Below are 16,382 nucleotides of genomic sequence, written 5' to 3' on the forward strand. Positions count from 1 at the left end.
ATTCAGAGCATGATACGATGTAGGGAACCTGCCTTTTAACCTTTAAAAGATTTCCTGTTATCTGAAATTCGGATTACATGGAAAATTCTTAGCTGAAATAGTCATTTTGTTCATTAAACAAAGCTGCTTTGGGAGAGTCTCAACTGCAATATAGCGGTGGTCATTTCACTCCTAAGGCCAAGTTGTTAGCTGAGGGTTATCCCCACACCTTTCTCCAGTGACAAGGAGGGTTGCAGTCAGAAGCAGCATTCCTCCAGCCTGAAGTCTTCCCGACCGTGTTCCCCTCTCTTCCCCCACCACAGCCCGTCTCTTCCAAGGGTGGTCAGGAAGAGCTAACGAGAATTCACGATATTCCCCCTTCTGTGGACCCAGTGCCCCATGTGCTGTGTATTGTGACCAGTGGGCAGGAAGAGAAGCTCTCATTAAGTGAATTGGGTTAATTAAGCGAAGGATGCTTCAGCAGCGCCTCAGGACAGCCAGGGGCGGTGGCGTCTGGGCGCACCTCTCCCGCACGGCCCAGCCAGGTGCCGGCGGTGGGAGGCGCCCCCAGCGCCCCTCCCGCGGCGGTGCGAGTGGCTGGGAACCAAGGGGCCGGAGGGCAGGGCCGGGACGCCGGCCGGGCGGCGGGATAGGCGGGAGCGGGTGTCCGGCGGAGTTCAAGGCCGGTTCGGGCAGGAGGCCCCCGGCGGCCCCGCTGCCGCCGCCGCCGGCGGTGAAGGCGCCGTGGCCGCGGCGCGGGCGGGCGGCCCCGGGGGAGCAGCGCCCTCTCGCGGCGCAGCGGCCGCCGCTGCCCCGGCCCGCGGGGCGCGCCCGCCCCCGCCCCCCGGCCCCTGCGGAAAGTTGTCCCTGGCCCCGGAGCCACCCGCCTCCCGCCTCCCGCTTCCTGCCCCGCCGCCGCCGATTGGCCCGCCGAGCGCCCAGGAATGTGAGCCATCCCTTTAAAGCCGCGCGCGGCGGCGGCGCCCGCAGTGTCCCGGCAGCGCTGCCGCAGCCCCCGCCGCCGCTCGCCCTCCCGCGCCGGGGCAGTCGGGGCTCCCCCGGGAATTGGTCGCCGCTAACTGGAGGCCGGCGCTGACCGCCTAGATCGCTCTTGCCGCAGGTGAGTGCAGAGGCGGCTCCCGCCGCGCTCGCTGTCCCGTCCGAGGCCGGCCGGGGGCACCTGGGGCACCTGCCCCTGCCCCGTCCCCGCCGCGCTCCCTCCCTGCCTGCCTGCCTGCCTGCGGGAGCCGCGCTGGCTCCGCGGCGCCCGGCGGGGGTCCCGGGTGGGACGGCAGCACGCTGACCCTCTTACCTGTGTGTGTGTGTGTGTGTGTCCGCAGGCTGGTTCGGACACAGACCTTTGCCATGGGGCCAGCGACTGCGCTCTGCCTCCTGCTCCTCGTGCTCGGCGGCTCAGAGACCAAGCGCACCGCAGGTAAGGCCACCTCTGTGCTGGTCCCGAAGCAGGCAGAGAAGGGGGAACATAAAATAAAACACTTCTTTGGTGCCTGTTCAGGCAGATGGAGTTGTGCTCGGTGGTGAAGAGCTCCAAAGCTTTCAATGAACAAAACCGTTTCAACTTGAACATCAGCTAGTTGGGAACAGAAAACTTCCTCTGGTGTGGAATTTGTGAAACCTTCAGAAATAGGAGTGCAGAGTCTCCAGGACTTGAGCGTGTAGCTGCACTGGGCAGAGGAAAGGGGGAATATAATGCAGGAACTGTCTGAAGAAAGAGTGGGGGAGTAGGGTACCATCATGGTGCCATAAAGAAGCTGCTACTGTGCTTGCTGTTACTCAGCTGGATTAAGCAAATTCACTTTGCCGTGTACTAGCATAGGAATATTGCAGTCAGGACTTTGCTGTCTATTTCTCCTCTGCTACAGTATACTGAGGTGCCAGAACGGCTGCTACCTTTGTGTGTCAGTCAGCAGGTACCTGGCAGTCCTGTGCTGACTGGCTTCTGTACAAGAATGCACATGTTCTGCCATGCTGCAGCTCCTGGGGGGAGTGCTGCACCATCAGAGCTACTGTCTGTGCTCTGATGTGAGGTGCTCTGCCATGCACGATGTGTACCAGGAGCCAAAATGTTAAGTAATTGTGGAAGATATGCACTTACTCAGCCTTTTCTTGTCCTTTTCTCATGATGCTTCTCCTGATTTCTCTCTGCAGAGTCCAGGAATGATGATAACAGTGTTTTCGATCTCTTTGAACTCATTGGCTTCATGCGGAAGGGAGGTGGGCGCCGGGCACCCGGGGTGTACCTGGTGAAGGGACCAGAATCCTCCAGCCCTGCTTACCGCATTGAGGATGCCAGTCGCATCCCTGCTGTCCCTGACTCAAAGTTCCAAGACTTATTAGATGCCATTCATGCTGAGAAGGGCTTCATCCTCCTGGCCACTCTCCGGCAAGCCAAGAAAAGCAGAGGCACGCTCCTGTCCGTGGAACAGAAAGATGGCTCTGGTCATGTCTTCAGTCTAGTATCAAATGGCAAGGCAGGCTCCCTGGACCTGAGCCTTTCTGGTGATGGCAAGCAGCAATTAGTGTCAGTAGAGGATGTCTTGCTAGCTACAGGACACTGGAAGAATATCACCCTGTTTGTGCAGGAGGACCGAGCTCAGCTCTATGTGGGGTGTGAAAAAATGGAGAATGCTGAACTGGACATCCCCATCCAGAACATCTTCACTAGGGACCTGGCCAGCAGTGCTAGGCTCCGTATTGCCAAAGGGGGAGTCAATGACAACTTCCAGGTAAGACTTTCACCAAGGTTTTTGTCTAGTATTTTCAGTCATCTGCTTTGAAGGTGCATTAGCTACTCAAACAGCTTAAAAAGCTACAAAGACCTCTCAATCTAGTAAACTTTAATAATGGAATTTGAAGGGTGAAGTATTAGATTTGTAGGGATGGAACTTTCTGCAGCAATAAGAAAGCACTAAAGCTTCAATACAGGTAGCTTCATAGCATAGTTGTAGCTTCATTGCTCAGCTTCTTATATGGGGTTCAGAAATTCATGAGGTTTTTTTGTTCCTGCCTGGAGAGTCGCCAGGTCCTTGTGATCAAGGATGAGATTGTTAGGAAGCAGGGCTTGTTTTCATTAAAGAGACTAGAGAAATATGTTTCATTTTTCCACGTGTCTGTCATGAAATTACTCTTAAAGATCTTTCATGGCCTTCAGCCATGGACCACTTGTCCATGCAAGTGGTACTTCTTTCCCTTAAAGTTCCTGCAAGTAGCTGTAATTCTTCCTCCATCCACAGGGACTGCTGCAGAATGTGCGGTTTGTGTTTGGAACAACTCTGGAAACTATCCTGAGGAACAAAGGCTGCTCCAGCTGTAAGTTTACAATCTTCTGAATTCAATGACCTATTAAAAATAAGATTTCTCATTACATTAGAAAGACAAGTTGAAACAGAACTCAGAAGTATGCTGACATGCAAATCCACATTGCATAAGATATAAGATTATATTTCTGCAGGCACCCTTGTGAATCTGGTGGCAGCTGTTTAGCAGGTGTTAGCCTGGAATGATAAATGCACATGGTAAAAAATGCCTTTCCTATGCCTGGTTTTTCTCTTAGCCACTAGTGCAATCATTACTTTGGACAATCCCATCAATGGTTCCAGCCCAGCTATTCGCACTAATTACATTGGCCATAAAACAAAGGACATCCAAGCAGTCTGTGGATTTTCCTGTGATGAACTAACAAATATGTTTGTGGAACTGCAAGGGCTTCGGTCCATGGTTACAACACTTCAAGACAGAGTTCGCAAAGTGGTGAGTGTTGGTTAAATTCATGATACATTTTTTTTAACTGGCACTTAGTGCATTAGTTATAACCTGCCTTTTGAGAGGCTGTATAAACAGTAATAAATTTACTTTGACTTTTGTGAAAAAGGGTGTTTTCTGTATTAACTTCTAAATATCTTCTCTTTGCTTCTCACACTCCTTCCCCAAGACTGAAGAAAATGAAATCATTGCCAAAGTGGTCCAGATCACTCCTGGAGCATGCATTCATAATGGAATCTTGCACAAAAATAAAGATGAGTGGACTATTGACAGCTGCACTGAATGTACTTGCCAGGTAAGATTCCTCACATCCATAAATCCTCTGAATAAAAACTCAGGAGAAAGAATTAAGATATTTCTAAATTATATTCTTTGTTAGCGTGAATCATATCCGGAATTGGGCATACTAGACTACCAATAGAATTACTCAGTTTATTTCATTCTACTAGATCTCTGGTAAAAGCAGCTTTCATACAGTGTTACAACAACAGTATTTTAGAAAACTGTACAGAACGTTGCTCTGATATGGCTATTAACACCCTTTTACTTCCTTAATTTGGGGAATGCCTGTATTCTTGACACAAGTCCATAAGTAAACTAAAAGTCAGCATCAATAGAACAAATGTATAATACTATGGGCTTTGCTTCCTAGAATACTTTAGATCTACCTTCTGTCTTCACTGAACCTCCTGCTGGCTTGGTAGGATACGATGTTCTAGTACTCGGTAAAGGCACTTAAACTTGAGGTGTTTATCTAGCAAATGCTTCTAGCTGTTTCCTATTAGCTGTTATAGATTATATGGAACAGCAATCCCTTTCAAATTTCAGGTTAACTGTTTAAATCCCAGGATCACCTGGGAAGATATCTGTGCTTTGTTTCACTTCTGCGGAATGTTGTAAACATACACAAAATATGCAGATTCAGGATTTCTTTAAACTATTTGCTTGTTCCTTTTAAGTATACCCTAGCAAAAGCTTCTTGGAGTACCAGTCTACTGAAGAATGGGTTAACTAGCCTTACAATCCTTAGAAACTAAAAGCTATTTGTATGTGTGCAATCCAAGGCACCTCAAATTCTGCATCTGCTTCTTTAGCTCTTGATATCTTTTGTCTTGTAGTCAGCAAATGATACTGACTTCTGTATCTGTGTCTTTCTTACTGACCTTCTTACTCAATGTTAGCTGTAATTGCCTTAATCTAGTCATTTGCTTGGGAAGACTAAAATAGTAATCATGAAAGCTTTCTTCAGACAAAGCTGCTACCTTCAAGAAACAAAACTACAGACTACCCTTTAGCTCTCATTGAGATTGGAGGTGGGTGTTCTTACCCTGCCTGTTTGGCTTACAGATCAAAAACCTCTAAGTATAAGTTATAGATTTCATAGCTCTTGAGCAGAGTCCACTAAACTCATTTTATCTCTACCATATAATTACCTTAAATCCATATTAACTGAAAAGAAAGATGGCTTCTGCTCTTGTTTTGTTTCCTTAAAGTCTGACCTTATACTTTGGGAATCACATAGTAATCCTTTACTCTAGCCAGGATCTGATAGCTACTCCTGATAAACTCCTGCAAAACAAAAAATAATGTGTGAGAATGGAAATGAGATGAAGTTTGATGAAAATGCCTGGGACTACTCTTGGGTTATATTAGTTCTAACTACAAGGATCTCTGTTTTAGATATGCTGTTGAGTTTTAAGTGCTGCAGAAAAGATCTCTATTATTTAACCAGACTCTAGACACTATTTATATTCCACTTGCTTATTGCAATTCTCACAATTCTTTATAGAACTCTGCTACTATATGTCGGAAAGTGTCCTGTCCTCTCATGCCTTGTTCCAATGCCACTGTGCCTGATGGGGAGTGCTGTCCCCGGTGCTGGCGTAAGTACTTAGTACATTCATACTTTTATAGCGCTTGGCTTCATCTAACTAGACACATGCTGCTCTAAAGTATCTCACAACTGGATATACAAGGATAACTTTGCACTGCTGAAGTACAGTTAGTCTGATACCTCTTTAAGGTTAATCACTTAGGGGATGCATGTTCAATATTTTCTACAATACGCAACATACTGAAATATTCAAGTTCATGGCCTTTATCTTGTCCATGAAAGGAAGCCTGTGGCTTTTGAGGACAGCTGTGATCCTTTTGGTGGAGAGAGGGGTGGGAGAAAAGACTATGGAAAAACATGAAACATGTACATGTAGTCTTATTCAGAGCTGTATCCCTCTGCAGCTAGTGACTATGCCGATGATGGATGGTCTCCTTGGTCTGAATGGACCTCATGTTCAGTGACCTGTGGTAATGGAATTCAGCAGAGAGGACGTTCCTGTGACAGTCTCAATAACCGCTGCGAAGGGTCTTCTGTGCAGACTCGGACTTGCCACCTTCAGGAGTGCGATAAGAGATGTAAGTACTTAATCTCCTCATGCTGGTAGTAAAACATAGGCTGCTTTTACTGGCTTGACACTAACAGCAAAGATTACCATGTAGTTCTGTTGCCGGTGTGGATCACTGTCTTGTAGCTTTAAGGACTTTTATTAAACAGGTAAAGGGGAGCAGATAGTGCAGTAAACAGGTGTGTTTGGGCACTGCTCCCAGAACAAAATTTGACACCAGTTTAGGTATGAAATTTCTCTAGCACCAAAACTTGACCTGTGACCGTGCAGAGACTATCCATTATATATGGAGTCTTTGGTGCAGTTCTAGTACTGGCTAAATCCTAGGTGCTCTGCAGCTGAAGTCTTCAGAAGCTATTAATAACAGACATCTCTCTCCTGTAGTTAAACAGGATGGTGGCTGGAGTCACTGGTCACCATGGTCATCATGTTCTGTCACTTGTGGCACGGGCATCATCACTAGAATTCGTCTCTGCAACTCTCCAGTACCACAGCTGAATGGCAAACCTTGTGAGGGTGAGGCAAGAGAAAACAAAGCCTGCCAGAAAGATCCTTGCCCAAGTAAGTGTGTCCTGGTGATAACTACTATTTGGTGGCTTAAATTGTGATCTTCCAGAGTAGTTGCTATATAACCTAGTTCTAGAATTCTTCTCTCTTTAAACTTAGAGGTGGGTCACGTAAAACCTCATAAGTTAGTTTCAGATAAAACTAAACTATTTTCTATGCCTCCTCCATGGAGTCCTTTAATTCTGTCACTTATGTTAGAACAATGTCTGAACTGCTCTCACTACAAAAATAATAGTTCTTAGCAGGTAGAAACTAGTTGTAGCACTGAATTGAAAGCTATACGTGTCTTCTAACTTCTATCTCCCTTCAGTTAATGGCAACTGGGGACCATGGTCTCCATGGGATGCTTGCACAGTGACATGTGGAGGAGGACTTCAAAAACGTAGCCGTCTCTGCAATAATCCTGAGCCTCAGTATGGAGGGAAGACTTGTGTAGGTGAAGCTAGAGGGACTCAGGTCTGCAACAAACAGGACTGTCCAATTGGTGAGTATCTGTTTTCCCATAAACTTCTGAAGATTGTTGACAATTTTGAAAATATTGATTTAAAAATTTTACATAAGTGCTAGAATTTTAAACCAGGATATAAGTCAAATACAGTACTGTAGCCTCATGGTAAGAATTCCCCACTGTAACATTTTCTCATTTGTTTTACAGACGGGTGTCTGTCTAATCCCTGCTTTGCGGGGGCTACATGTACCAGCTCCCCTGATGGTTCCTGGAAGTGTGGTGCCTGTCCTGCTGGCTACCATGGTGATGGCATTCACTGCCAAGATATTGATGAGGTACAAAGAATGTAGCTTGCTCCTTGAAAGGGAAGGAAAGAAGACGGAGAGGGAGAATAGAATCAGTGTTTTCTAATGCTAACTGTTGTTCTCCTCTATCTCAAACTCATTTCAGTGCAAAGAGGTTCCCGATGCCTGCTTTGTCTTCAACGGAGTGCACAGGTGTGAGAATACTGAGCCTGGGTACAACTGTCTGCCTTGTCCACCACGTTTCACTGGAACACAGCCGTTTGGTCGCAGTGTTGAGGATGCCATGACTAACAAACAGGTACTGTCAACTTGAAAACTGTTCTGGGTTATGAAATCTCACGAAGTTTCTAAAAGAAAACCAAAAAATACCTATGCTTTTTAGGCAAGAAGGACTTGATATGTCTAATAAAACACCATCTTCTGTGATTCAAAACAGAAGGAGCATTAAGCAGTTTCTACTGGAGTTCAAAATGAGTTCTAAATATAAATGCTCTCCCCAGCCATGGAGGGCTAACATGTTATACACAATTTTAGTTGTAATTTAGGAGTAAATCAGTATTCACTAATGATACAACAATATGTGCCTCAAAGGTATCTTAGTTCTTGGTTTCATTTGAAAACATAAGGTTTGAACAAGAGAAATAACTAGTGCCAAGACTGGTACTGGAGTTAGGGACTAGAAGAATGTCATGCATGAGGTGTGGGGTTTTTTTTCCTGATTGAAGGATAAAGATCTGTTTGAATTTCTGGAGGGAAAAAAATGAGGGATAAAAAGATGTTTTTAGTGAGTTTTTAATTTCTGTATGGTCTTCTAGGTCTGCAAGCCACGTAATCCATGCACTGATGGAACACATGACTGCAACAAGAATGCCAAATGCAATTACCTTGGCCACTTCAGTGACCCCATGTATCGCTGTGAATGTAAACCAGGCTATGCTGGTAATGGCATAATTTGTGGAGAAGATACTGACTTGGATGGATGGCCAAATGAGAACCTTGTTTGTGTTGCCAATGCCACTTACCACTGTAAAAAAGTGAGTTTATCCTCTTTTCCCATCTACCATTATAACAGCCTGACTATCTAAGAAATGCACAGAACTTGTTAGGTTTGGGGTGTACAGCCAGTCTCTGTCTAGTTAGAGCTATTAAACTATCTTCTCTGCAAATAACCCTCTAGGGGTAGAGGAGTTGTAGGGATACCACTGTAAAGGCATTGCTAGGAGGCTCTTGCTGTTGCTGTATTGCTTTATATATTCTTGCAATATGGGAAAAAATGAAGCCTGACACAATTATAAACACTTGTTGTAAATGTTCTAGGAAAATTCTAGTTTAGGCTACACCTATATCAGCTTTGCTCTGACACATAGTTATCTCCAGGGGAAGAAGAACAGTAAGATTCTTAAAAGCAATCCAATCTTTATTTTAAAAATTATTTGCACTGTGGCTTTCTTATCTTAAGTCATTACTTATCACAGTAATCACTAGCTTAATTTGAGAGAATTACAGTAAGATAACACCTGCCTCGTTGAGGTATTGTGATTTTTGCCTGATGGTTAGATGTTACCTGCTCAAATCCCTGTTGTATTCACACCAGGAGTGAATGCATCTGTGTACTTTATCCTTTCTAGGATAACTGCCCTAATCTGCCTAACTCTGGGCAGGAAGACTATGATAAGGATGGGATTGGTGATGCCTGTGACAATGATGATGATGATGATGGCATTCCTGATGACCGGGTAAGACAACAGCCTTTGAGAATGTGGCTCTCTCATTCCTCTTCCTAAACATGAAGTCTAGCTTCTGACCTTAAGATTAAGAGAACACCATAGGAAATTGCTGGCACTGACAGCTATCCTAGAAACCTTTGTCCTGCATAGTTATGCATATCTAACTTTCTGCAGCTGTTTGAGCTTTGGCAGTGAATTTTCATTTTTATTCAGCCATTCTTACACTCATGTAAGGAATGGAGTGTTTTGATATAGTAACATTCCAGTCTTAACTGTTTCCCTGCCTTTATTTCTTCTGGTTAAAGATTTAATTTGACTCTTTTTAAAGCTTGACTTCTGTCTTGCTTTTTCAGGACAACTGTCCATTTATCTACAACCCCCAGCAGTATGACTATGACAGGGATGATGTTGGTGACCGCTGCGATAACTGTCCCTACAATCACAACCCTGATCAAACAGACACTGACAACAATGGAGAAGGAGATGCATGTGCAGTAGATATTGATGGAGATGGTAGGTGGCCTCTAATCTCTGAAGAATCAAATGTACCCAATGTACTACCGATTTCCTACAAAAGTTTCATGCCTGAACACAAGTTCTCCCGTGGTGGTTTCAGGACATGAAGGCTACTGGAGGGACAGTTAGGGCTAATGGAGACTCACTTTGGAATGTATATGTTTTGGCACAGTTCAATTCTAGCTCCACTCTCACAAGCAGTAGGAACACATGTGTGTGGCAGACCTAGTGATGAGTCAAGCTTCAAAGCTTTCAAAATGCTTTCAAAAATATATCAAGAAGTGTGTGAGGCTTTACACAGTCCTTTGCAGCATTTATGTCTGCCTTTCATTCATGAACTTTTCCTAATTTTGCAGGGGTGCTTAATGAAAGGGACAACTGCCAGTATGTCTATAATGTAGACCAGAGGGATACAGACTTGGATGGTGTTGGAGACCAGTGTGATAACTGTCCACTGGAACACAATCCTGACCAGGTATGGGATTTGCATTGTGTAAGTAGAGGACTGGTGTGATAAATATATATGTTGTGTCTTGTAGAAAATATTTGAACAAGTTACACCTTAAATTTGACTTGTCATAAATCATTCTTAATAATTTCCCAAATGGTGCCTTTATCAAATAACATACCCTCACAGTTTGAACAGCTGTTAGGTATTTTCTGAAAACTAACTCTAGTTAAGATCTGTGAGAGTACTGCTTGTACTTGTATCCTAAATATTTATTGATTTTGTCAGTTGCGGTGATCCTTATAGTGAGAATATGAAATACTTTGGGAGCATTGTATGAAACCTAGGTAGTAGGAACTACCTTCTTCATAGCCTCTAGTGATGTGTTTACTTAGACACAAAGTTGCACTTCAGTCTATGTCTCTAAGCTTGAGGCAACTGCATTTCAGAAGATAACTTTTATACCAGTAAGTTGAAGGCAGCACAAGTTGATTTTCTCTAAGGAAAAGGCATATTCATAGTTTTAAAAGCCCCTTCATAAGATATAGGGGGATCCAGACTCTCAGACAGCTTACTGATTCAAAAACATTCAAAGGCAGAAGTAGATAAAGCCTGTGCCATCCTGTCAGCTCAAAGACTTAAGTTTAAGAGCTTCAGGGACATGGTTGAAGGGTTAGAGAAGCTTATCAGTGGAATGTAATGTCGTATGGTCATGTAGCCTAAAAGCAGTGTTATTCAAAGGTTTTAACAAATAATATAAAATTTCTTAGTCATTGTCACTTGCTTTACTACTTCCCCACCTGAGGGAGGGAATTGTCTGAAGATGCTTTCAGGCAGCATTTCTCTTATGACTTTGTCTTAATGTAAGGCTCTAACAGCTTTCCCAACACTTTTCTAATCAAGGTCTCGAAGTAGTGATAATAGATTTCAAATGGCAGAACTAGTACTACTCAAACTGTGTGGTATGCCTCCTGCCTACACCAGCACCAGGGTCATCCACCAGTGTTAACAAGACTACTAAACTAAGCCTTGAGGCAAGCTCAAGGATGATGGGATTGTTTTTATTTCAGAAGCTGATTACGCAAATGACAGGCTAAAATATGTGATCAGCAAGCACAGCAGTTAATGCAGTCCATGACCACTACGGGAACAACTGTCTTGACTGATGAATCAGGGGACGTGAAGAACATCATAGGCTTTTATGATAAAGAAAATTACGATATGGTGTAGAAGCTGTAAACTAAGACTTTATAGACTCTGTTTTAATGTTGCGGTCTCTAATGACTAAGTACAGAGTAGTCCTACCCTTGTATGGCCCTTGAAACCACACTGCTGCCAAGCAAGGTGAGTGGTAAAGTACCCTGCATCCAGTATAGTAGACTAGTGACAGAAGAGTCATGTGGCAGGAGGGAGAAGATAAGCTGATGACTACACTGCTTTCTGACGCTGTGGATTCAAATTAAAACCAGGGCAGGACAAAAGTAGGATAAAACCAGGTAGCACAGGCAGCTTTGTGTGTATTAATCCATTCACTACATCCATCTTTGCTCTTGATAAAGCAAGCAGAAATCTCAATTAACTCTAGACATTAAAACTTCTATTTCAGAGACTCCTATCTCAGCCTTCTTTAATTGGCTTTTTAAAATGTTTCTTTTCTCCTCTCATAGGAAGACACAGATTCTGACCGCATAGGTGATCAGTGTGACAACAACCAGGACATAGATGAAGATGGCCATCAAAATAATCTTGATAACTGCCCCTATGTGCCCAATGCCAATCAAGCTGACCATGATAAGGATGGAAAAGGTGATGCCTGTGACCATGATGATGACAATGATGGTATCCCTGATGACAAAGATAACTGCAGATTGGTTGCCAACCCAGATCAAGCTGATTCTGATGGTAAGATGGCCAGTATCATAATAACACTTAAAGAGTATCTTCCAATAGTTTGATGCTATTTTTTTCATGCTTTTCAGCATTGAACAAAAATTCCAAGTAACAAAAAACTAGGATGTCTGTACTGTTGTTGTCATGCTTCTCGGGAGTAAAGAGCAATGTAGAAATGGCCTCATACTCAACTTATTCCTAAATCACTATCAGGCTGGAGGGAAAGGGCATTTATACACTATCTGTTGCAGCTTCTTTCATGTGTCTGCCAGGAGTACCTGGGCAGTCAGAGTCCTGCAATTAAACTCCCAAGTTGTAAGACTCAGATTCAAACAAAGTTGGTGATATAATGCTAAAATTCCTTTTATCCTGCAGGTGATGGACGTGGAGATGCTTGCAAGGATGACTTTGACCAAGACAGCGTGCCAGACATTGATGATATCTGCCCTGAAAACGTGGAAATTAGTGAGACTGATTTCCGAAGATTTCAGATGATTCCCCTGGACCCCAAAGGAACATCCCAAAATGATCCAAACTGGGTTGTTCGTCACCAGGGTAAAGAACTGGTTCAGACAGTGAACTGTGACCCTGGCCTTGCAGTCGGTAAGGGAAAAAATGTAACTCTAACAGGCATTACACTGTTGTTTGGGGTTTTTTGGTTTGGTTTTGTGTGGCTTTGTTTGTTTGGGTTTTGGGTTTGTTTTTTGGGGGGAAGGGGCGGAGAGTGGGTTGGTTGGTTGTTGTTGGGGGAGGAGAACCTGAGAAATTACTAAGGAGTTGTTTAAGAATTGCAAAAGAGCAGCACCTAAAGTTTTATCCTTTAATGTCTCCATAGGTTTTGATGAATTCAATGCTGTGGACTTCAGTGGTACCTTCTTCATCAATACCGAAAGGGATGATGACTATGCTGGCTTTGTATTTGGCTACCAATCTAGCAGTCGTTTCTATGTTGTTATGTGGAAGCAGATCACTCAGTCTTACTGGGACTCCAAACCAACCAAAGCTCAAGGCTATTCAGGTCTCTCCATCAAAGTTGTGAATTCCACCACTGGTCCAGGAGAACACCTTCGTAATGCTCTGTGGCACACAGGAAACACTCCTGGCCAGGTAAGAGTAGCACTTGCTACATGCTAAAGTACTCTTAATGTGACAACATGATTATTCCAATGCAATAACCTACTCTTCTGTACTATAAGATAAGCTGTTCTTCCAAAAAGTTAGACTTACAGGGGGTCTGCACATGCTGATTAGAATGGCATAATCTTTTTGGCGAAGACCAGTAACTTTGTAATGACTTACTTGAAGCCTTTAATAGTAATAATGATGATTGACAAGGCATCTTTATGTCAAAATAATGGCTATGTTATCTCAGGCCTCTGGTTAATAAAAAATATTCTTTCATAGGTGAGAACTTTGTGGCATGATCCTCGTCACATAGGCTGGAAAGACTTCACTGCGTACAGATGGCGTCTTAGCCATAGACCAAAGACTGGCTTCATCAGGTGAGCATCATCCATCCTTTTATCTGAAATAATTATCCACAAGGGAAGTGGATGTCTGTAAAGATGAACCTAACAGAAGCTTGTCAAAGGTGACTGAGCTATTTGTCTCTTTGTAGGGTTGTAATGTATGAAGGGAAGAAAATCATGGCAGACTCAGGACCGATCTACGATAAAACCTATGCTGGTGGTCGGCTGGGATTATTTGTCTTCTCTCAAGAAATGGTGTTCTTCTCAGATCTTAAATATGAATGCAGAGGTAAGGATGACATTGTATTTAAGAGATGCCATATAAATTCAAGAAAGCCACTGTCAAGAAAAGATGAAGACAAGATATAAGAGGGAAAGTTCACCCCTAATCTTTCATGGCTCAATCTCAAGCAAGGTCTGCAGGCAGACATAGAATACCTTCTTGATAAACTTTTCACAGTTAAAAGTTTTCAATGTGTAAAATCTAAGTATATTTCTACTGTGTTATTTCAAAGTATCAGAAATACATGTTGAGTTCCAGACACTAAATATATCTTGAATCTCCTTTAAAATGCTGACTAGAATGAAACAACAAAACAGGTAGAAATGCAAAATATTGGCTTTAACAAGCAAAAACTGATTTTTTAAAAGCAAGCAAAATATAAGGTTGTCCATATATTGCAGTCTTGTAGTTTAATGGAGCTAGGTGCATACAACTAGTTCCAGATGCTCTAGTCTTCTTAAATTGTGACTTCATCATGTAATGGTTACATAGACTGGATTCTGAAGTCTAACTCAAGAAAGTGCCTAAGCACTTTGAATTTTCTTTACAAATGTCTCTAGGCATTAATGACTTGGACAGTCATGGATAATACACAGAAGTACTTAAATATCTCAATATTTTCTTTTTCACAGATCCATAATCACAAGGTTGTTGGATTCAGAGACTATTTAAAAATGCTGGTAATTGCACCTTTTGAAATGTTTAGCCTTACAAATCCTGGGACCATTATATTATTCCTTCCTTTCTTTTTTCTTCGTAAATGTGGACTCGAAACACATGACCTGCCTCAAGAGAATGCTTTTGAGAGAATGAAAGTGAGAACGTACTTGGTATCTGACCTCTGCTGAAATGGAAGGAAACAAATGTCTAGCGAACGAGAACTGTCTTCACTGAATAAGCACATTTCTTTCAGTAGGAAAGATATTTGTTTGCTGTTTATCACAGTGCAGTGTCACTGCCTCTCTAACTGGAGGTCCCATGGAGTAGCATTTTGTAAAAAGAACATCTTTGGATGTGCTGTGGACTACTTAAACTGAAGACCTTTCATTGTGTGGGGAAAAGGGGTCTTGGGTGGGAGGGGGAACTCTACATCTTTATTCTTTATGGGGGAGAGGAATTTTAAGGAGGGCTGCGCTACCTTGGTTTACATCCATTGAACTTGGAGAAAATATTTGTTTTTTATGTCATATCTTTCAGATAAAAACACAGCCTTACTCTATTTGTGGTGAGCTAGATCAGCTTACTGTAACTACACAGGACAAAACAGATATCCATCCTAAAACTGATGTCTGTCATGGGAGGAGGGAAAGAGGACAAAAACTGGTACACTGGATCAACCAACTTTGGGAGAACTGGGATTTACAATTAAATTCTGTTTTTTCCTGATTAGATGCAGATCTTGCTTACCTTTAAATGTGTTTCAGATACGGTGCCAGAAAGCACCACCATCTCAGCTAGCAATGTGCTGTCCTGCAGGAGACTAGCATGTGCTTCACTTTTTATAGTTAAAGAGGCACAAAAATAATAGTAATGAAAACATTCCTTTTCTACATGCCATAGATGCCTTAAACCCTTCACTTCTTTGGAGGGGAGGAAAAGGGGCCTGTAGATAAAATTGTAAAATATTTATTTTTGCCTATTCTTGATTTATAATGAGTGAGGGATTATTGATTAAAACAACAAGAAATGCGTCAAGACTATCCACCTAATCATTGTTACAAGTCTTCATGACTGTAAGATTGTAAATACAGATTATTTATTATCTCTGTTCTATACTGAAACTAGAGGGGGTTTAGTTGAGGAAAAAGAATCTTCTCTGGAGCAGATAGTGGTCATCTATTTGTTACAAAGAGCAATTTTCCCATAAAGGCTTTGAGGTGCAGGGAAAAGTGATGGGGTGGGAAGTGGGATGTTTGTTTTTCTCAGTCTGAGCTCAGTGTTGGCTTTTTCTTTCTTTGTGCGAGGCAGTTAGTAGCCTGGCAGGCAACTGTTCTGCAGTGCTAAAATTCAAGTCCCTTTAGCTGGTAGCAGTTTCTGTCCCATCCATAGTGCTAGAGATGAGGGAATGCCATTTACCATATTAGTGTTATTCAGTGCTGGGAAATGTCTGTGGTGCTTTACCACGGGTCAGTGGGCCTAACACAAAGCCAGGATACCTGCCCTGAGGAGATTGCAGGAGAGTCACAATGACTGCCATCAGTAACCATTCAAACCAGCTGCTTGAGCCACTGCACGCTAAGTATTGTAACTAGTGATGTGCAGCTACAAAAGAAGGAATTCTTCATGGACTAGACAGAATTTCAGGAGCTCCTTGCAAAAGAGGGAGAGGGCTTGATGTACTTTAAAAGACTGTTTTCCCCAACAGAAAGGGCAGCATCCTTATATGTATAATACTTCCTTGTCTTTTCAAAAAAACAGAAAGAAACGATCATGGTGAAAGTTTTACGTACAAATATTACCTCATTGTTGTGTGACTGAGAAAAACCTTTGGATTAAGAAGAGTTCAAATGTCTAATAAACTTTAAAGCTACTGTAGTACTAAAAAGTTAATGCTGTACATAGTCA

The 16,382-nt window shown here is 42.9% G+C and overlaps 1 protein-coding gene across 1 annotated transcript; it reads left to right on the forward strand.

Moving 5' to 3' along the window:
- Positions 1–954: 954 nt before the first annotated feature.
- On the forward strand, positions 955–14,877 carry THBS1 (thrombospondin 1). The gene is made up of 22 exons (XM_050335635.1): positions 955–1,099; positions 1,320–1,414; positions 2,149–2,726; positions 3,234–3,309; positions 3,554–3,750; positions 3,932–4,057; positions 5,552–5,645; positions 6,001–6,174; positions 6,549–6,725; positions 7,042–7,215; positions 7,387–7,514; positions 7,630–7,782; positions 8,300–8,518; positions 9,113–9,220; positions 9,565–9,724; positions 10,084–10,202; positions 11,843–12,077; positions 12,441–12,668; positions 12,901–13,172; positions 13,470–13,567; positions 13,684–13,823; positions 14,450–14,877. The coding sequence occupies exons 2-22, from the start codon at positions 1,345–1,347 to the stop codon at positions 14,455–14,457; spliced, it is 3,534 nt and encodes a 1,177-aa protein (XP_050191592.1). The 5' UTR covers positions 955–1,099; positions 1,320–1,344; the 3' UTR covers positions 14,458–14,877.
- Positions 14,878–16,382: the final 1,505 nt, after the last annotated feature.

Source organism: Myiozetetes cayanensis, unplaced genomic scaffold (genome assembly GCF_022539395.1).
Source record: "Myiozetetes cayanensis isolate MyiCay16 unplaced genomic scaffold, myiCay2020 scf6-25, whole genome shotgun sequence".
Classification (NCBI taxonomy): Eukaryota; Metazoa; Chordata; class Aves; order Passeriformes; family Tyrannidae; genus Myiozetetes; species Myiozetetes cayanensis.